This window comes from Megascapheus bottae, chromosome 26, assembly GCF_031878675.1.
Source record: "Megascapheus bottae isolate mThoBot1 chromosome 26, mThoBot2.hap1, whole genome shotgun sequence".
Taxonomy (NCBI): Eukaryota; Metazoa; Chordata; class Mammalia; order Rodentia; family Geomyidae; genus Megascapheus; species Megascapheus bottae.
The window spans coordinates 12,465,621-12,488,145 of NC_143534.1; the positions used below are offsets into that span (position 1 = coordinate 12,465,621).

At 39.0% G+C, this 22,525-nt stretch overlaps 1 protein-coding gene across 1 annotated transcript in view; it reads right to left on the reverse strand.

The window, feature by feature from the left end:
* Cubn (cubilin) overlaps nucleotides 1-22,525 on the reverse strand; it is a 199,807-nt gene that overhangs the window by 51,909 nt on the left and 125,373 nt on the right. The window contains exons 39-50 of the mRNA XM_090318958.1: nucleotides 20,281-20,486; nucleotides 18,788-18,972; nucleotides 17,319-17,511; nucleotides 14,055-14,252; nucleotides 10,951-11,097; nucleotides 7,593-7,786; nucleotides 7,276-7,459; nucleotides 6,656-6,830; nucleotides 5,281-5,459; nucleotides 3,936-4,142; nucleotides 2,968-3,108; nucleotides 1,947-2,128 (exon numbers count right to left, since the gene is read on the reverse strand). Of these exons, the coding sequence (XP_090175084.1) occupies nucleotides 1,947-2,128; nucleotides 2,968-3,108; nucleotides 3,936-4,142; nucleotides 5,281-5,459; nucleotides 6,656-6,830; nucleotides 7,276-7,459; nucleotides 7,593-7,786; nucleotides 10,951-11,097; nucleotides 14,055-14,252; nucleotides 17,319-17,511; nucleotides 18,788-18,972; nucleotides 20,281-20,486 (2,191 nt within the window). The remainder of the gene's footprint in view (nucleotides 1-1,946; nucleotides 2,129-2,967; nucleotides 3,109-3,935; nucleotides 4,143-5,280; nucleotides 5,460-6,655; nucleotides 6,831-7,275; nucleotides 7,460-7,592; nucleotides 7,787-10,950; nucleotides 11,098-14,054; nucleotides 14,253-17,318; nucleotides 17,512-18,787; nucleotides 18,973-20,280; nucleotides 20,487-22,525) is intronic.

Sequence of the window (22,525 nt, forward strand, 5' to 3'; positions counted from 1 at the left end):
TGGAGCAGACTTGGATCTAAGCTCTGACCACTTACATGGTATTGAGGAGTTGAATCTGAAGCTTCATGCATGGTAGGCAAGCATACACTAAGCCACATTCCCAGCCCTCCTATGTGTTTTAAAAAAAAAATAAAGCATGGACAGTGGAACATATTTTCAATACGTTACCCTGACAATAAAAATACAATAATTTATTTTTTAAGTAAAGTAATGTGGACATTGTATGTAAAAAAAGTTAATCCTGACAATGGTTCCTTGATAGAATTTTAACCTCTCCAAGAGTATGTAGGCCTAATATTGGTAGGTTTCCCTAGTTGGAGTCCAATCTGAGCCTCAGCTACTGCTGATGAAGACCTAAGTTCACAGCCTCAGCTATGCAATGGAGGCTTCCAATCAACGTGTTCAAGCTGCAGTCTTCAGTATGAATGATCAGACAAGGATCCTCATACTTCCAGGGGAAGGTCTCAAATGAGAGGTAGAGACCAATATGAGTATACAGACCACAGAAGAGAGAAAACTGACTGTAAAAGAAGTAATATCAAACTTCAAGATGATGATTAATGCATTCATAAATAGAAACATATTGAATCATACAACAGTTGACTCTGTACATTCAAATAAGGATGATAAAATAATCACAGTTTCAATCACACAGGTTCTGGAAAACAAAAACCTATCACCTGTGCTCATTTCTTTAGGGAGCCACTGGAACATGTGCTTCAATATGAGGAAGAAATTGAGAAAAGGAATTGCATAGCATCGTGAAGCCAGGCAGGAAGACCCAAAGAGGAATAGAGGGAAATCCTAAAACGACAGCTGGACTCCAGCTTACAGAAGGCACATAAAGGCTCAAAGGATAGCACTGAATAAAATAAATGAGCCAACAATTACATTTTATTATACAAATATGTGCTGTAGGTTAGAAAGTAAATGGTCACTGTGTAGATAAACAAGAACATGTAACAAGTAATGTATTATTATTATAATTATTATTAAGTTGGGAAAAAATACAGCATCAATGACTAAGATATATGGAAATGATAAATCAGCTCTGGTTTGAAATTTGTAATGATTGTTATACATTATGTTTTATTATTTGGATTCTAAAACTATGAGTTCATTTTATTTTTAGTGTAAGGCATTCCCATATCTGTTGTAAAGAACCCTCATAATCATGGTAATTAGTGTGATTTAATTATCATTTAAACTAGTGAAATAAATTCAAAGGTGCTAATCCCACATATATGTGAATGTTTTAGTAATAGATATTTAGGCTAACAATAATTTATATAATTTTTCTTCTGAGTAACCAAGGTTTGCTTGATATTCATCCATTATACTTATAATCACAAGAAGTTTAAAATTAAGCATTCAACTGAATTCATAACACATAATTATGGCCACATGACATTATGCATTGCCCAGAAGAGATAAGAAAATGCCAAAATAGGGGCCGGGAGTTTGGCCTAGTGGTTAAAGTGCTTGCCTAGCATGCATGAAGACCCGGGTTCGATTCCTCGGTACCACATACATAGAAAAAGTCAGAAGTGGTGCTGAGGCTCAAGTGGTAGAGCCCTAGCCTTGAGAAAGTCCAAGGACAGTGCTCAGGCCCTGAGCTCAAGCCCAGGACTGTCAAAAGAAAAAAAAAAGAAAATGCCAAAATATATGGTACCGTAAGAATCAAGAGAGATGTGTTGGGGAAAGTCATTTGCACCTGGCACAGGACAAAAATTTATCCTATGCATGATCGTGATGGATATAATGACCTGGAATAGTCTTTTAAAGCAGCATTTACAGTTCTTTTGATAGCTTATGGTGGCTTTGTTCTTTTGTCTGCGATTTGGTGGCTTACATGCCAATATTCTGGCCCAGTTTTCAAACTGATTTACAGGGAGCATCAACTCCTTCAACGTGATAACCCAGACAGCTCCACGAGGAACACTTACAATCAGATATTCATTCTCACAGGATGGATGCATTCCCAGCCGCAGGGTATTGAAAGTTAAGGTGACTCTCTTTCCTTCCTCAGCTATGATTCTCCACTCGCAGAGCCGGCCACGATGGTTAAAGTAGGGGTAGTTGGGAGAAGTGAATGTTCCCCCTGGGACATGGAACTCTCCACCACACACTGAGCAAAGGGAATAAATGAGACAATTCACAACCAAATCAGAACGACTCCTTCCGCAAGGAATGCTTCTGCAACAGAAGTAATTTCTAGACAAGATAGTTGTTCCATTTATTTATTACTATATGGTGTGTGTGTGTGTGTGTGTGTGTGTGTGTGTGTGTGTGTGTGTGTGTGTGTAGGCCGTAGGGCTTGAACTCAGGGCCTGAGGTTTTTATTTCTAAAGGATATCAGTCTATCATATGAGTTATTTTTTCATGTTGGACATAGAGGCAGGACATCTGGATGCTAGCATGCTGGGCAAGCCCTCGGCCACCGAGCCACAGCCCAAGGGAGGAATTATTCCTGTATGAGTGTGAGCAAACACTTTTAGGGGACATACAAAATTTCACTTCTTCATCTCAATTAATACTTAATCTTTGTTTCCATAGATGATAGCCTACTGGCAGTATTTTAATTATCATCATGGCCCAAGAAACACAAGGTGCTAATAAATGTAGTAAACTTAAAGAAAGCTAAACCATCAATTTCTTGGACAAGAGCTTATAGCACTTGATTGTGCCTGGGTACTGGAGAATATGAACTCTGGGTAACTCTAGGGTTAATTAGTCAATTTTCAACCCCTTATTGCAGTTCTCTAATGCTCATTTCCATCCTTTGTAGCAGTTATCACATTGGTAATTTCTCATCTATTACTGGAACAGATGAAGACTTTTCTATTAACTATAAGGGCTAATAAGATGGCCAAGTTTTGTTTTTCACACTTTTGTAGTGCCACTGCTAGTGTGGTACCTCTACATTGTGAAGAGTCGATCTGTTTTTCCTCAAATCAATAAACTTACTTTCAATGCTGGATTGAAACTTCAGACTGAATCCTGAGAGAGCAACAGAGTCATCTGTGACAAATTTGACAAAGGCAACATTGCTGAAAGTTTCTACATGGCGAGGAATGGTATTTCCACAGTATCTGCCCAAAAGGCTTGCTGTAGAAGTGAAACAGTAAGTGTAAATATATATGCCCAAATATACATATATACATATATAGGGTTTTTTTTGCCAGTCCTGGGGCTTGAACTCAGGATCTGAGCACTGTCCTTGGGCTTTCTCAAGGCTAATATTTTACTACTTGAGCCACAGCACCACTTCCAACTTTTTCTGTATATGTGGTACTAAGGAATTGAACCCGGGTCTTTGTGCATGCTAGGCAAGCACTCTACCATTAGGCCAAACTCCTGGCTCCTATACATATTTTTTCATCTCTCCTTGAAGCATTCTGAGAAAATAAGAGACAAAACTTTTTCAAGAAGAAGCTATATAACTACTGGCAAGGAAAGCAAAGAGTCATAACAAAAGGTCCATGTATTCAAATATCTGAAGACAATTCTACCACCTACAGGAAGAGTATCTCAGCAAAAAGGCTTGTACATGTGGTGAAGGAAATGCTCAGAGCCAATAGTCACAAGTGTGCATTTGATATGATTCCCCTTCTCTTCCTAACACTACAGTAAATCCACTCCAACAACTATATTTGGCCCTGAGTCTCAGCAGGACAAGACATTTTCCCACCATAGCCCCTTAGAATAGGCTTCAAGATGAGCTCCAGAATGAGCTCTGGGGCTCTGGGCATTCATTTTGAAGGTAGAGGATCAAGAGAAAGAATGGCTGTGCTGTCCAGAGAGAAATGATCTATATTTTTCTATAGAAAGTACACTTTGGTTTTATGCCTTCCTTAGAGGTAAGGAAACTTTAGAGGTACATGAGAAAGTAAAAGGGAGTCCACATGAAAGTTCCACAGTGAAAGTTCACTGACCAGGGTTGTTTTCCCAAATCTCCACGAAGTCTTTTTCACAGCCAGAAGAATTCTGCAGGTGAAGATCTTGAAACTGGATGGTGAGATAGTGTCCCAAGAGGCCCTGTAGATGCCACTGGCAGAATGAATTGTGTGGATATGGCTGGGTTGGGTAGCCAGGGCTTTCAATCACACCACTTTGACCTGCTACTGTTCCTCCACATTGAGCTACAGAAACCAAGAGGAAGGATTTGGATACAGATTAAAAAAAAAATTAAACCAACACATTTGAAAACTTTGTAAGTACCACATATAAAGTTAAGTTTCAAAAACTCTGAAAACGTTCAGCGAACCTTGCCTGGCTATTTGAAATCTATTATTCATAGGAAGAGAAATTATGCTGTAAGTCCAGTCCGTCTGGGAAGTGGAAGGTGACTACTGAATGGTACATTCTGTAATGTCACATTAAGTCTCTTGGGAAACTATATGAGTGCCATTTGTTGCAAGTACATTTTATGTCAAGAACCAACTGAAAGATTGCTACACTTTATCTATTATCCTGTGCAATGATTCAATAGAGTGGTAGTCTTCTGAACAGTGAGTCTATCAATAGGCTGCCTAAACTCAGTTAAAATGGGTAATGTCCTTGGACTGGTGATACCTGCCATTTTTTTTGTTCCTTTATCAATAAACAATACACTGCAGTAGCCAGTAGCACTAGATCATCTCTTATCAGCTGGATGGGAGAGCTAGACTGAATTATATGTCATCTGACTCAGGATACAAAATGACTTGGTGTAGGTTAAATTTTGTCATAGCAAGGCTTTTTAAAGGTTTTACAACATTAAATATATAGGTTCAGATAATGTCCAGATCACTAGATAGCAAATTATAATTTTACACATGGGACCATCCTGGACTGTGTTTTCAATGTATATAGTAATATCTGCTTTCCACTAGCACAGCCCTCAAAACTTGGCAAGAAGAACACTCAACTATTCTGTCACTGACAATAAGATCAGGTTGGTGGTCTAAATCGAGTTGTTGAATAATAAGTTCAGTGTTTGAATACTATTATGCTTACTTCATGGCAAGAGGAAGAAAACAAGAAACCGGTATCACAAAATATTTTGCACAAACAAATTTAAGAAAACATATGCAATATTCATTTACTAAATATAATATAAATGAAAGGAGACATGATTACTGTTAAATGCCTATAGTTTTAAACTTCATGCTCACTCATATTCTTAAAATAATTCTTAAGATTAGGCAAACAGAAAGGCAGTAAATTGTTCTTGAAATTTGTAATATCTTCATTGTACTACTACTACTGTGCTATTTCATGTAAAAAATGTATTGTTACCTATAGAGTACTTGGCCTTGAATCCCACATGGGTGGGGCTGTTGTCTGACTGAAATCTCAAATAGATCATCTCTCTTGAGGACAACTGCTTCCTGGGCAAAGATGTTCCACACAATTTGGCAAGTGCTGGGGCATTTGAACCATCTCCATCCCGCACTTCCAGATAACTTGAAGTACAGCTAAAGTGGGGGAAAAATAAGACCAACTGTTTTAAAAATAAACATGTCACTACTTTTCTTCAAGAACCCTATTAAAGCTTTGCATTCAGTTTAAGAATCATGACATTTATTTTGTTCAATTGAAACCTCCTTTGTCAGCAACTTAAGCATCATAAACCAAATAAATGAAAAAGTCATGGCATTTTTAAGGGCTGTATATTTTTTCTAATGATAATACAACATTTCCTTAGTAGATCAGGAAGGCAGCTTCTTTGTACCAACTACACTGAAGAATAGTTATTTGCCTTTCCCATCCTGTATTAGTTTTACGAATTTAAAAGTCATATTCAAACTGATGCCTTGGAATTCAACAGAATTGGTGTTTTGTTTCACAGGATAATCTTCTATAGATTACATATGATGAATTCTGTTAGCAGCTTCCTCTGGACTAAGGGAGTGTTGTCAGCTGGGATATTCTATATCCACAAAAAAAGCCAAGTCTTTACCTAATGTTTCCTGGGAAAGACAAACCAGCCAATTAATGCAAAATGAGAAGAGTAAAGCTGCACTTCATGGTCCTATATGGTAAGTAAAGGTCTGTAAATGTATATATGTCCATTACGCATGCATCCATGCAAATGTGTACATACTTTGGTCTAATGAAAAGGAAAACCCCAGAGGGGCTCTTATAGACTGTGTACTTTTATCTCCTATGATATAAGGGGCACCCTGTGTTGTAATCCTTAAAGATGGCTTACTTAATCAAGACTTAAGAAATTAGACCGTGTTTGCTTTGGTGGTGTTTCTTACCCTGTTGTGACCTGGTGTCAAGTCACATAAACTCTCATTTGTTAACTGGCTATTTATCATCTATGACAATGAATGAGTGGCTAACCAGATAAATACATATCTACCTAAGGCACAATATTTTCCTGTGGGAAGAAGAATGGATAACATAAATCTCTATCAGCTACGCTGTGTCTCTTGGAGCAAGTGTGCAGGGTCAGGGTCACTGGGACACTTTGTGTGTTCATGATGGGCTCAGCAGAAGCCACAGTGATTCAAGGCTTTGAGGCCGGAGACACAAAGCTTGCCTTTTTGTCCCTATCCTTCTCTGTACCCTATACTGCTGAGAAAAGGAGTAGATCCTTCTCAAACATGACAGTTACAAAATACTAACTTTTGGTAGGAGAAACATTAAAAGAGAAGTGACCTACTTGGATGTTCCTTCAATACTGAATTGGTCTTCAAACTTCAGCATGATGCTGCTGCCTGGAGGAGCTTGTAGAATCCAGATGCATTCGGTGTGCTGGGGATAATTGGCAGGGTAGTTGGGGGAGGTCACATAACCCTCAGACTCAGCGTCGTCAATGTAGATCGTCCCCCCACATGCTGTCAGGAAACATGGTATAATCAATCAACCCTTCTGCATTTCAGTCTGTCTGTATTTCCTTCCATGGGGAATTTCCTTTGGGCTTTAGGCAAGTACAGTCTCCATTTGCTATTAAGTAGGGCTGCTGGGTATGTTATCTTGTAGGTCACTAAATGTTATTAAAGAATGACTACAGACGGGCACTGGTGGCTCATGCCTGTAACCCTAGCTACTCAGAAGGCTGAGACTTGAGGATCGTGATTTGTAGCCAGCCCGGGAGGGAAAGTTGGTAAGACTCCCATCTCCATGTTCATTTACAATGAACATTGATCACAACTTGACCCCTGAAAGTTACTTTTAATTTAGAAAAAAAAATTATATGTTACTTTCCACCCTGTAAATTTCATCAAAACAGACAGCCACTGTGGGGAAAATGCAGATAGAAAGACCAATGCAAATACTTACCTAAACCCTGTGCCTCGTATGTGATCTTAAATCCTTTCCCTCCTTGAGTGTGTTCAGAAATGAACTGAACAAACATTTGGTTATCTGACGTGAACAGAGTTGATGAAGGACGGCTGCCACAGAAACGACCATGTCCTCCTTGGACCCCCAATGGTGGAGAAGAAATGTCGGCTCCACTCTTTAGCTGGAAAGACATATTAAAATCTCATGAACTCCTTTATATTGTGAAAGGCAGAGTGAAAATGACCCCTTCCATGTACAGGCTGTGAAAGAAACGATCATGCTGGGATTTAGAATGAATAACAACCAAGACCTACCACCAAGTAATCTCCCTGGTTGCAAGAAGAAGAGTCTCCGTTTGCAATATCGAAAGGCTGCTGGAAGTGGACTGCGATGGTCAGGCCAGTCTGGACCAGGACATGCCAAGAGCAGTTGAGGTAGGGAGGGTAGACGTCGGGGTAATTGGGGGATGTGATAACCCCTCTGTCAGCATGCAAATAGCCACCACAGCCTTCCCAAAAAAAGAAAGATGGAGGTTACTGAAAGGGCATTAACCACTGGGTTTTAAATTTTGCTTTTTTGTTGTTCTGCTTTTCTCTTGAGGGTTTCCAAAATATAAGCAAAAGAAATGAGACCCAAAGAAAAATTGGAGCCCAGGGGTAGGAAGTGGTTAGCAGAAGCAGCTTTGAGTGAACATTTCCTATTGGATGCTAATGCTGTTATGGTGGCTGTTAGGATTTGGTATTTAGAGGTAAGCAATAGAGACATAGGCTTTCATAGTTTGCCTTAGACAGTCCTGAGAGAGGCTGGACAGAGAAAGACAGCCTAGGAAGGATGTGCAGAATACATCGTTGAGTTTTGGAAGAAAGCAGAGATGCTTGCTGACTACCCTGGAAACCGATGAGGAAGAGAACCTGATTGATCACTCCTGACTGCCAACGATGTGCCTCATTCAGAGAGACTGTCCATCTTCCTTCTTTGACTAGCCACAGATGTGAACTGGGAGAAGGCAAAGGCATGTTCTGACAGTCTCTATGGAAAATGTGCTATGTTTTACTCAATCCAGAGGCAGTGGACAGTGGAGGAGAGTGCCAGGGAGTGAAGTGCCTCACACACTTCACCCCCAAATCTTGGGAGCAGATTGCGATCACACCTTCCGCTGCTTATGAGTTTCACAGCAGACGGACCATCCTACAGTTTGCACACCGGCCTGGTGGATATATAAAGTCTTTGAGAGGTGTTAAATGTGGCTCATTTATGGACTTTAGGGTCTTTATTCTCTATATCCCAAAGTTGTTGGTGAAGAGACGTAAGATAGAAGAATTTCATTTGCCGTGTAGCACCTCGTATGTAAATTGACTACTAATAAATTATCAAATTTGAAAAAAGTAAACATATACTACCTGCAAGTGGTATAAAGAAAAATAAAAGGGAAGAAGGAAAGGCACAGTATTTAGTGTCTGGAGAAGTTAGAGAAGATCTGTCCTTAGGGTAACAGCTAAACAGAGACATAGATGATATGAGTGGTTAAGCTAGACGGCCTTGTGGGAGAAGAATCTGACAGGCTCTAGTAGAAAGGCTTGCTCTGTTATGACAGACCTTGGGGAAATCAAACTGGATATGTGGAATGAAAACACCAAAAAGTAGGTCATGCAGACATCAGGAAGGACTTGTTCTGTGATGAGGGAGACATCAAAGGTTTAAGATGTCAGAACAGCAGAATCTGATGTGAGTTATCCAATGATTAGCACCAGAATATAGGATGTGAGCTAGGGGAAGGCAGAGGTAAAATATCTAACAAGGAGGAGTTACTGAGTACAAGAACAGGTAATAGAGGCCTGGACAAAGAGAAATGAGGACACTGCTTAGAATCTAGATGTAGTGTGAGGGTAGAACCATGGGGAACTATGCGTGGTTATAATAAAGGGTATGAGAAAAGCAGAGTAAGGGGTAGTTGTCAAGATTTTGTGTTAAAGTAACTAGAAGATCTATTTTCCATTTGATAGGATTATATAAATGGGGAATGGGCAAGCTTGTGTGTATGGGGAGCAGAATCTGGAGTTCATTTTTCATATGAAAGTTTGAAGTCTTTCTAGACATAGTTGTATTGAATATGGACATACACATATATTTCCATATATACGCAGACATTGCAAACATATACACATATGTCACACTGGCTGCACAGTGACAGGTAGACAAACACAATAATGAGCAGACATAAATACACATATATAAGAAAGAGAAATTGGGTGCGGTGGCTCACACCTGTAATCCTAGCTACTTGGGAAGCTGAGATGTGATGATCGTTGTCTAAAGCCAGCTTGGCACTAAGTTTGTGAGATTCTTATCTCCAATTAACCACTGGAAGTGGTGCTGTGACTCAAGGGGTAGGGAGTTAACCTTGAGCTGAATTGTCAGGGACAACACCCAGGCCCAGAGTTCAAGTCCCAAGACACAGAGAGAGAGAAAGAGACAGATAGAGAGAGACAGAGACAGAGAAACTGAGAGGTTGAGAGTTAAGGAAAGAAAGAATGGGGGGTTGAGAGAGAGGGAGACAGAGAGAGACAGAGACAAAGACAGAGACAGAGAGACTGAGAGGTTGAGAGTTAAGGAAAGAAAGAATGGGGGGCTGAGAGTTTGGCCTAGTGGTAGAGTGCTTGCCTAGCATGCATGAAGACCTAGGTTTGATTCCTTCATACCACATACATAGAAAAGTCAGAAATGGTGCTGTGCCTCCAGAGGTAAGGAAAGCCAAAGGACAGTGCTCAGGCCCTGAGTTCAAGCCCCAGAACTGGCAAAAAAAAAAGAAGAAAAAAAGAAAGAAAAGAAAAAGAAAAAGAAAATGTACAATGAGTTTTCCTTTCCAAACCTAATGTCTTAAACCACTAAACTACACTATTGTTTACAACTACTTGAGGATGAGAATGATAATTTTTTTCTGTCACCCATACTTTATAACAGCATAGAAAGAATTAGGCTTAATTTTTTATATGAGGTTTAAAGTCTACTTTAAATTATGTTTTGCATACATGGCTGTCTTTTCTTATTCCATGATCTACTTTAGATTTAAGGTCTTTAACAATCTTTCACAAGTTGTCAAGTTTTGCATCTCTACCATATAAGAAATGGTAGCATCCTATATAAACAATAGTGTATACCTTTCATTTTGTAACTCACCCATTTGAAGTCCAAGGATAATAAACTCTTTGTACCAAACTTCAAACGGTTGATTTCAGGGAAAACACTTGGTGCTGAAAAACTCTTCAGCATCCTGTTTGCTGATTGTTTTGTAGATTGAAGAAACCCTGGTTAGCTACCCCTATGATGTGCTGTGTATATGCATTTTCTTCCAGAGCCAGCATGTATGCTGAGGAAGGTTGGATACTTTAGGTCTATCCTGCTCATGCTTCCTACAGAGGCAAAATAACCACTCAGACACCTGAAGGCGGGGCACTCTTTTTGCCTCACAGTTTCTGGTAGTAGTAACTCAGTACTACATACAAGAATGGTCACCTTTACGTTAACAGATACCTGTGTCTCCTGATTTCTAATCTGTGTCCTGGCATGGAAAAAAAAATGAGCCAAATAAACTGGGGTCAGGGGAGAAAGGGAGAGAACAAAGCAGATCTGAGGAGAGAGAACCAGTGTCAGGGCAGATGGCAGGAGTATTACTCTTATGGAAGGATGCGTTGAAGCCTGCCCCGCTGCCACTGTAGTCAGAGGTGAAGTGGATGTACATGTGGTCTCCGGTAGACCGGATGGGGCCAGGGAGCTCTTTGCCACACACAGTGGCCAGCTCCGGTGCCATGGCATTTGCTCCTGTGAAAGAAGAGAGGAAACATCCATGTGAACCCGCAATGTCTTAACAATCTGCTCCACCATCATTGGAATCCCAGACAGAGTGGCCGGCGCACTTCCTTCCCAACACCAGAGTTCCGAAGGAGATTGTGGGATTCTTCGAAAGAAGGACATGGTAGGGCCTCCTCCAGCGTGCCTCTGGAGCTGCCTGCTCTTTCCCTTTTCCCTTTTGCATACCGAATTACACACACACACACACACACACACGCACGCACGCACGCACGCCACTTTTGGGATTCTAAAAACTGGCTAGTGGAGCTGAAACTGAAAGAGAAAGGAGGCTAGGAAATGAAGGAGCTGTGTTTGTGTTTGTGTTAATTAGAGTCTCTGACTGCAGTAATTCAGACAGCTCGTGGTCAAGTATCTGAAGTATCTCAGCCTCTGACCCTAACCAACATCAAGAGGTCATTCAACAAGAGGATCGTAACTTTCACATGACCTTTCCTCAGTTTCAGTGAAATTTTCAAAACTTCCTTCTTCCTCCCTCCCTCCCTCCTCCCCTCCCTCCCTCCCTCCCTTCCTTCCTTCCTTTCTTCCTTCCTTCCTTCTTTCTTTCCTTCCCTCACCTTTATATTCTTCCTTCTAGAATCTTTTTAAAACTCAATGTAGCTCCACAGATTCTCAGTCTGGAGAAATGTTTGCTATGTAAAATGTGTTGAAGAATGGTCTAGAAAACATTGATTCCGTCTGAAGCAATAGGAATGAACCAGCAGGTAGGAAAATGACACCATTCTCCCAAGATTGCTGAGCTGGCCCCCAGCACACATGGAGAAGGGCCAGCAGCCTCTGATGTCTGCCAATTGCACACGTGGTGTGTGTCACTGCTGGCAGACAGTTGACTGGCTTTATGGAATGTCACATGTGACTCTTATTCAGAAGCAATAAATAAACCAACAACCTAAAGCCTGCTGATGTAAAGAACAAAGTAGCACTTCAAATCTGATTCCTAAGAAAACTTAACACTGTGAAAATGAATGGAAAAATACCCATCACCTCACACACAGATGTAGGATTCAGAGACTATTTTCTTTCTTTTTTCTTTTTCCTTTTTCTTTCTTTCTTTTTTCCTTTTTTTTTTTTTGGTCATAGCCCCATTTCCGGCTTTGTTGATTCAAATCTCACATACTTTTCTGTCTCGGCTGGTTTTTAACTATGGTCTTGAAATCTCAGCCTGCTGGTATTACAGGCATAAACCATCGTATGAATATAGAAGATGTGAAGGTTTCAGGGATCTACCGTTTGTGAATAAAAAGATAAAAAGGAATCTACAAGAATCACTCCTTATTGTGAATTCTTTCAAGTCCTGCCCTATCTGAGAAATGATGCTGATAAACACCTCTTAGCCATGTCTACCTGCAGGAAAGAAAACTGAAACGTATCTGAACTCTGCACCTGCAAATGCTAAGGATTTGCTAGGGCTTTGCATTTATTCCTTTCCAAACACCACACAAAAATCCCATGAGGTAAGTATTCTTCTCTCACAAAAGATGAAACAGACTTGAGATCACACAGTGACTTACGCAAGCACTCACAGCGAAGGTAAGAGACCACTTTTTATGGATCTAAGCTTCCAAGACCAAGTTCTGATAGAGCAAAATCAACAGACTAGGATCTTTAAAAGAACAACCACATTCTACCTCACTGATGGTTACCTATTGAAGACTTTTTTAAAAGCTTTTACCCTGATTCTGACCACTAATATATGTGTGTAGGGGTTAGATCTATTTCACTATGCAAAGTTTAAATTTAATATTCACAAGCTTGCATTGTTTCAGAGCAATGTGCTTACAACTGCTTGCTGATGGGGAACCATGGGGAGGTCAGAGGGTATTGTCTCATCAGGTTATAGGATTGGCGTGAGTCTCTAATAGAGGGGAATAAAATATACCCACCATTTGATTCACCTCCCTGCACTGGTGGTCAGGGGACAAAGAATAAGAGTCTAGGAGGTAAAATGTGAATTCACAACCTGAGCGACAAAGGAAATGTATCTTTGTTTTTGCCAAGAATCTGCAGTTTTCCAGGTGATATTAATAGCACTGGGGTGGAGGGATGGGAATGGGTGGAGGGAGTGTCATACTGAGAAACAAACACTAATGTGTTAAAATAGAGGTTCTAGTTTCCCTTATGACCCTTTTCATTTCAGTCCATGCAAATTCTGAACCAAAATTTTGTACACATTAATATTATTCATTACTCTTCATTATCATATAACACCATCAAATTAGTATATAGAGGAAATATATAATGATTATTGCCCTTTAATTCTACCTATTTTACCACCCCCTCTCCCCCGCAGGTTCAGGAGACAATGAGAAATACATACATTCAAAATATAAACACTTTTTCACGTGGATCTTACAGACATAGACATAAAATATCAAGATTTGTTATTTGAATATAAAAGTAGCACACTTTGAAAATTCAGAGTACTGGGCAGAGAGTTTGGCCTAGTGGTAGAGTGCTTGCCTAGCATGCATGAGGACCCAGGTTCAACTCCTTGGTATCACATACATAGAAAAAAGCCAGAAATGGTGCTGAGGCTCAAGTGGTAGAGCTCTAGCCTTGAGAAAGCCCAGGGACAGGAAGCAGGCCCTGAGCTCAAGGTGCAGGACTAGCAAAAAAAAAAAAAATTTTTTTTAAAAGAAAGAAAATTCAGAGTACTGTCCTTACTAAGACCTGTCACAAAAGATTTTTTGTTGTTTCTTTTAGGAATGATGTGATGTCCTTAACAGACAATGTAACACTGTCCTTATATTGTCTAGAAAGTGTGGCAGTTCTGGAATTTGATGGCTTTCAGGATCACAGTATCTACGGAATTTCATGCACAATGGATGGTGGAGACCCACAAGTCAGAGAATAACTGAACATAGCTGTATGTCAGAGCAGAAATTAGGTGTTTTCAAAATGGTTCTCACCATCCCTGATGACAAGTTTATCATATGCACATGTCCAATGAGCCTCAATATCCAGAGAGAGGATGTTGAGTTCCACAGTAGAGCCAGGAGCTTGGATGACCCAGGTACAGTCCAGGTAATTATCGTAGTTCTCGGGCCAGCCAGGAGAGAAAAAAATCATGGGCTGATCTCCTGTGGTCATGAACCCACCACAAGAACCTGGAGAGAGAAAAGCAGTATCTTTGAGACACCCATAATGGGAAAGGATCCAGAACATTTCCACCTTAACGTGCTATCAGTGCTACCTTGAAGAAAAGCAAAACCAGAGAGACAACTTCCTGAAAGAAACTGATAGGTATTTTGTCATAGCCAATGAGCACAGGACCATCATTTCTATACTTCACCTCTGGATACAAAAAACAGGTTGTGTTCTACCTTTTTGCCAAAATTTTGCTGTACAACCCATTTGTTATTGAGTGCTGGTTTTTAATGAGCCATGAATAAATACATACAGAAAGATTTTTCTACCTGTGTCATGGAGATAAAACTATTACATGGTCTACTTTCTTGTCACATTTCTTCATCTTTTTTCTAAGCATGGCTAATGTTACTTCCCTCTGTGTGATTTTGAAATAATGTCTAATTTTATTAGTTGAAATATTCAATAAAGAATCAGGAAAAAGGTTTTATTTTTTAAATACTTTTTAAATCTAGTTGTAGTTTGATAATTGTTGCTTTATGGCGTTCCCTTTTAATAACAGGAAGGTAGAAGAAACTTTACAAACAAAACTACATTTGTGCTATATTTTATATTTACTTACATAGGCACCCCCTACTCCCTTACTGACTAATTGGTGGTAAAGATATTCAAGTCTTACATTTCAGACTGAAGACCTCCGTTTAGTGTTTCTTGTGAGGCAAATGTATGAGCAATGAATTCTTAAAGTTTGTGTTTATCTGTGAAGATTTTAATTAGTCTGAATGTCATGATGCTGAAAACAGAATTCTTGAATAATAGTCATTGTATCTAGTATGTTCGATCAGTCAGCTGCTATCTTGTGAGAGTCAAGGTTAAAGGTGACTTACTGCTAATTTCTTACATGATAAATCATAGGTCTTTGGTGTTTTCAAGATAAACTTTTCTGTTCAACTTTGACAGTCTTGTAGTTAGGTATAGAACTCTTAAGTTTATCCTTCTTGGAGTTCACTGGGCTTGGTGGATTAATATTTTTCATGAAATATGAGAGCTGTTCAGACATTACTTCATCCAGCCTTGTTTCCTTTCTCAACGACCCCCTCTTTGGGGACTCTCATTGTACTTATATTGGCTTCCATGATGGAATCTGGTGTTCTGCGCAGTCTTACTGTTTATCACACATCACTAATATGAAGATCTGAACTCTTGAAATGCTCTGAAAACCAAAATATTTTTGAGCCCCAACAGGGAATTTAATAATTTGTATTTTTTACACTAGGATTGTTCAGTTGTTAAAAAAATATTGAAATATTCCCAAATCCTCAAAAACGCTCAACTCTGGTCTCAAGAATTCTGGACAAGGGATACTCCATGGGTATTAGAAAAGCCTGCTAGTGATACTTGGATTGTAAAGATCAATTGAAAGTTCATAGCATGGCGCCATCACCTTTCCTGATACTCTTCTGTTTGGGTCAGGCTTTTGCCTCGTTTTGGTTCCCTGAACTATGAACAAAAGACATGTCACTTCTGCATGTTGCACTTTGGTTGTTTATTGGTTTGTTTTGTGATAATAGGGTTTGAATTCAGGATCCTTTTATGTTTGCTAAATAAGAGCTCTAGCGCTCTTTCACTTTAAGCATTTTTGCTTTGTTTCTTTTCATATTTTAAAAATTATTTAATGACTTTACTCAGAATAATAAGTAGTAAAAATCAAACACAGAACTGAATATATATGTGCATTGCTATCTGATTACTAATTTGCTAGGCAAAACATTTTCCTGTCATTAATTTTCAAAACAGGTCTTATATTTTTGCCCAGGGCCAGATTTTATGTGAACCACAATTTTCAGCTTGTTCTCGCTAACTTTCAGCAAGATCTCGCTAACTTTCTGCCTGGACTGGCCTTGGATTGCAACCCTCCAATTTTTGACTCCCAAGTAGCTGAGATTAGAGGAGTGAGCAATTGTGCCCAACTAAGCACTTTTAGATTGAGATATTCCTGAGCTCTTTTGGCTCAAATTATGGTCACAGGCAAAGTCCTAGGTCTGTCAAGTACAAGAACCTGATCTATAGAGAGACAGTGAGGATGGAAGATACCTAGGTAGCTGAGCTAACTACCATGAAAGAGATCTTGTGTTAGGTCACGAGGTTTGTTCCTGAAGCATGATAGTGCATTTCCTGAATCACATTGTGGCTGGCTTTGTACCTGTAGATGGGCCTAGACCCAGGTGAAAGAAAGGTGTTTTCTTGGCTTCCTTATTTGCTGCCAGTAACCATTTACTTACTGTTATTTAAACAGTGTAAGAGGGCTTTGTCTTCTGCAATTTCTTTTATGCTCCTGAAGAGATCTTGTCTTATTTTCTTAATGCCCTTACTAAATGATAACTCCTCAATAAATATATCTTGAATTAAATAAAAAAACATGTAAGTATAAGGAATAATTGTGTATGATCCTTGATGAAATGCTTGGAAATATTAAGCTTTATTGGTTTTAATAAAAACTTTCAGTGTGGTATTTTTACAAAGGAGAATCTAGAGACAAAAGCCAGTTACGTCTGTCTGATGCTTTATCCTTTATGTGTGTGTGTATGTATGTATGAACATGTTCACACGTTTGTGGTATTTACACTACAAAATTCTGAGAGATCTTTACATGATTGTTGGAAAGTATAAAAGGTAAACCTTGTGTGGATACCAAATACCAAATTTATGTGTAAATACAATAAAATATCTGCATTTTCAAGAAATTAAATAGTTGGGTGCCAGTGGCTCAAGTCTATAATCTTAACTATTCAGAAGACCGAGATCTGAGGATCATGGTTTGAAGTCTACCCAGGCCCCATGAGACTACTAGTGATTGGTAAGAAGCTAAGAGTGAGTTGCCTGGCCCTGAATTCAAGTTATTATTGGCACACACACAAACACACATACACAACCTCTCCCTCACCCCCCACACCAGACATGTGGACTTTCTTAGGATGATGCTTGGGGCTCTGGCTATTCTTCTTTAGATTTTTTAGTGAATCTCGTAAAATGGTGGTCTTTGGATTCTCAGTCTTTGAAAGCACCTTACTCATTAGCGAACATACCTGGAGCAATGGTAGATAAAACCCCATTGGGAAGGTCCACTGCAAACCACTCCAGAAGGAATCCCTTACTCGACTTTGAATAGTCAGAATGAAAGTAAACCGTCAAAGAATTTCTACCGGTGCTAAAAGATCCAGTCTCAGATCCACAGTAAGTTCCAAGGAGACGGGAATGAACATCCACCCCATCGTAAAGCTGCATGAAAAGGACAGAAGATCGAGCATTCGTAATTAAGAAAGTGCTTCTAGGTTTCCTTGTGAAAAAAATTAAAACAAAAAGATACCTTACGCTATTACAGTTTTTATGAGAATGGGGGTGGGGGATCAACATGTAAACATTTAATTTCAGTTTAAAACAGAAAATGCCATCAAATATAAAATCTAATTACAAATAATGCAAGGTGCTTAAAAATATTAACAGCTTTTTGACAGAATTACATTAATAAGATGCTCTAATGGATACAACTTATTAGATGATTTTGCAGTAAAATTTCTGGGCTAAAAAAAAGTAAACTAGAAACTAGCATAGTTCCCCAACAGTACTCAATAATGTTTGGGGGCCTCAAAGAAAGGAATTAGGAAGAAAAGCAAAAACTCGTGTGAAGGAGGGCTCCATGTATTCAAATCATTCAATAAATCTCTCGCATTTGGTTTTAAATATCCAAACTACTGTTTAGAAATACGTTATGTGGTAGTTTCCAAAATACAGGCAATAATTTCACTTCTAAATGGTACTATAAATCCTTGACTGAACCTCTTTCCCTGCTCTCCCCAGGGTAGGGGCCATTATCCCACAATTATTTTCATATATTTTGAGGTTCTATTATATTTTGGAGTTATGCAAGACACTGCATATCCAATAGGAATAAGATAGTATCCCATCCATCAGGGATCCAATACAGTACACAGTATTCAATATGAGCATAGTATATGGCATGTTTCACGTGCGTGTGTGTGTGTGTGTGTGTGTGTGTGTGTGTGTGTGTGTTTGGCAATACTGGGGTTTGAAATTAAGCTCTTGCATTTGATTGGCTAATACTCTATCCACCACGTGAACTCTCATCTAGCCCTTTCTGATGATGGAGTACCACAGATTTTTCCATCTTAGCCTCCTGAATAACTAGAATTTCAGGTGTAAGCTACCAGTGATTGGCCTGTTTTTTACTTATTTTAATGGGCATCTTAAAGGATTTTTTTTTTCAACATAAAAACCATCAGGGCAATTGGATGTGAGACAAAATAAATGACACACAAGCATATTTTAACATGTCAATGGGTAAATTATAATTGTGCTCTAAAGTTGTTCAATATAGAATAGAACATGATAAATACAATAGTGGAATTCTCTTTATACAAGTAAAGGTGAGGTGGTAATTATGATTTCACTTGTTTGAATAAGTATTAATTTGGATTTACTTTTGTCAATGAGAATGGATAGACATTTATAAACACCAGATTGCCCTACTACTTACCCTTAAGAAGTCGTAATAGCAGTTCTGTGTTGATTCAATGTCCAGCTCTAAGATCCTGCCATGGATAACTTGAGATGTGTTCACATTTACTGTCCATTTGTAATCAGAGTTATGGGGGTAATTTCCCGGCCAGAAGGGAGAGGCAATTTTACCATGACTTCCCACAATATTATTATTGCCAAATACTAGGAGGGAAATAGAGGAGTAAGTCAGGTTTACTTAGACTAGAGCTTTAAAATGAGAAAATAAAATAAAACAAAACAAAAGACAAAAGATGTTGAAAAAGGTGTGCATTTTAACTGACATTGATTATTTTTCTGACAACTGAAAGACATACTGTTACTTGTTTGACTGTTGATTCCCAGGAGAAGGGTGATTTTGTGAATGGAATGCCATCACATTACATGGTTGCATGGTATACTAAGAGGTGGAAATGTTCCGTGTGAAAAGGGTTCCCAGTCCCCACAGGGCATGAGAAGGAGTGGGGAGCATTGTTCCCCTTCTTAATTTGCCTATTTCACTTGGTTTTACAAAAAGGAAAATTTATTTCTCTTAACACCTTGGTTTTTTGCCCTCAACTGTTCCTTATTCTTTAAAAATTCCCCAATAAAAAAAAGTGGACATATAGAATAGTCAATTATATAAAAGTAAAGTTAAAGAATAATCCTATAAGCCGAGCATGGTGGCTCACACCTGTAATCCTAGCTACTCAGGAGGCTGAGATCTGAGGATCACGGTTCAAAGCCAGCCCAGGCACTAAAGTCCATGAGACTCATCTCCAATTAACCACCAGAAAGCACTGTGGCTCAAGGGGTAGAGTGGTAGCCTTGAGCTGAAGGGCTCAAGGATAACACCCAGGCCCAGAGTTCAAGTCCCGCGACCAACCAAAAAATAATAATAATCCTATATAATCAACATACTGATGAGACTGAGCAGCTTGTGGTTAGAGGATAGTCTGGGCAAAAGGTTTGCCAGGCTCTTTCTAATCCAGAGTTTTGGCCTGGTAGCATGTGCCTGCTATCCTGGCTACAATGATAAATCAAATACAGACAGATAGCCCTCTCTCCAGTATGGTAAATTATCTTGAAAACAACCAGCACAAAAATGGCTGCAGGAGAGAGCCTCTGCCTGGCAGTACCTCCAGAGGAGGGTCATAAAAACAAATAAAAATTAGTGGGGTTGAGTATTAGGTCAACTCTCATAACAAATGCCTTTAATTGAAAAATATGGAATTTATATGATCAAATAAAACACTTTTGACAGGACTGTGGACTAGATTAGTACAATATCATAAAAACTCAATTTAACATTAGGTAGGAAGTGCAGCTTAAAAATAGTAGAACTACTGGTAATGCTTTTCCTTGCTCTTCATTAGACAGTCATATATAATTTAGTTTTTCAGTACTTTATCAAATAATTTCACAAAGTCAAGACGGAAGAAGGGTAGAGAGTTTAGAATGATTCTTTTGTAATGCAATACTGAACCAACTCACTCTTAGCAAAGCCAGCCTGGAAGCCTGTACCACTGCCAGAGCCATCAGAGACGAATCTGACCCACAGAATATGTGCAGTGATGGATGAGTAATTCTGAGGCAGAGAGCTTCCACAGAAACGACCCACCAAGGGACCTGTAGCATTTCCTTCCCGGATCTCCAAAAAGTCTTTGTTACAGTTGCGAGAGTCCTCCAGCTGGAAAGAACTGATTTGGAGAGAAAAAAATATTACAGGGATTAAAACAATATATTTAGGGGTTCTTCTGAATTACACTCATATACTGCTTTTAACATGTCTACTTAAAATTAAAAAAAAAAAAAACAAGGTCCAGGCTGGCCTAGAACTTTCTAATGTCCTGCTTCAATATCACAAAAATAAAATTCTTTTGGAACTTAGAGATAGGCAAATATTTCTCTGATAGAATGCAATAAATGTAAAACAAAGAATTAATAAATCTAATTTCATCAAAAATATTTAAATCTTCCTCATTAAAGATATAACTAAGCCAATGTCTAGACAATAAACAACACAGAGTCAGGGTGAGGGGAGGTAACTGTATTTAAAAGGTACTCAAAGCTAGAATAGAAAAAGTATTCCTATAGTGATGAAGTAAGCAAATTAAAAGTGGACAACACTGGAGCAGACATTCATAAAAGATGGTAAATGAATATCCAGTGAGAATGAGAAAAGGGAGTAGACTTCTGAGTCATGCAAAACAAATATCACAAGAAGATATGAGTTCACCTCTATCACAATGGCTGAAGAAAAGAGTGACTAGACAAAGGTTGATGAGAATACAGATACGCTGGAAATTTGGTAAATTCCTGCTGGGCTACATTCTGCTGAAGCACTTTGAATACTTTTTACAAAATTAAATACATACTAAGTTATTCAAGAACCCCTACTCCTGGTTATTTATTCAAGAAAAATACAAACACAAGACAGTTCTAATATCTGGAGTATGAAATAACTCTTGTAACACAAAAGTAAAACGTGGATAATTTAACTGGCAAACCCAATACCCTGAGACAGGCATGTGCACACAGTAAAAGTGTAAAGAGAGGATGCACATGACATTTAAAACATGGATCACTTCTTTGATAAGAAGATAAAGGTAACTTGTTTAGGATTCTTTTGCTGCCCCATGATGTTTAGTGAATTTTTAGGACAAAGCCTGGTGGTTTCTTCCTGTCATACAGCTAACTACTTGGGAGGAGGAAGAGGTCAGAAGAACTGAGATTTGAGGCCAAACAAGAGGCAAATGTTAGTGGAACCCTACCCCAAACTAAAATGGGACATGGTGGCACATTCCTTTAGTTCTAGCTATGTGGAAAGCAGTCTGAGGACCTTATCTGAATGATAACCAGAGCAAAAAGTTTGAGAGTGCAGTAAAATTTCTTCCTAGCAAGAGCAATGCTCTGAGATCAACACTAGTACCACCAAAATAGACAGACAGACAGACAAATAGACAGATAGAAGGATAGATGGATAGATGAATAGACAGACAAACATATAGATAGAAAGATAGAGGGAGATTTTCCTTTAACACAAACACACACTCACATTCACACACACACAGAGAAAGAAAGGAAAATATGGTCTAAAACTTATTGTAAGGAAGGAAATCATAAGCACATTTCCAGGACACAAACAGTCCTTCTCTTTCATTCTATCTTTCAGTAAATGGTCAGATGAAATGTGCTATGACTGACTGCTATGGTGAGGACAGCGCTGCCTGGCCTTATCGAATTCATTGTATTATGATCCTGAGGGACGGCAAGCCTGAAGCCTCCAGCCACCTCAAGCATCTATGGAATAAGTCTAGAGGGCACATACTGATGACACAGGAGCAAATTGGTTGCTGTATTCTATTCCTAGCTTCTCACGAAAGCAGACACCAGCATTGCTGGGTCTCTAGGCAGAAGAACGGAGAGTTGTTGCTCTTCTGAGACCATCACGGTGGGATGTTTGGCTCAGACCACCTGGACATTATTCTAGATGTAGTTTTATCAGCAAGCTTAATAGTCAAGAAGCTGGAAAAGTCAGGGAACATAAACTATGTTGCCTCACTGTGTTGATGATCTGATGCCTTATAATACAAGGGTTATAACTACAACCATTTTTGGCAAGAAATTAATCTGAATCCCTCTTTAACATGGTTCCATTTTATTACTGACAATATGAAATATGCTACAATTGTCTTCTTCTGTTTCTCAGAAAACAAAATGGGAAGAAAGGCATATT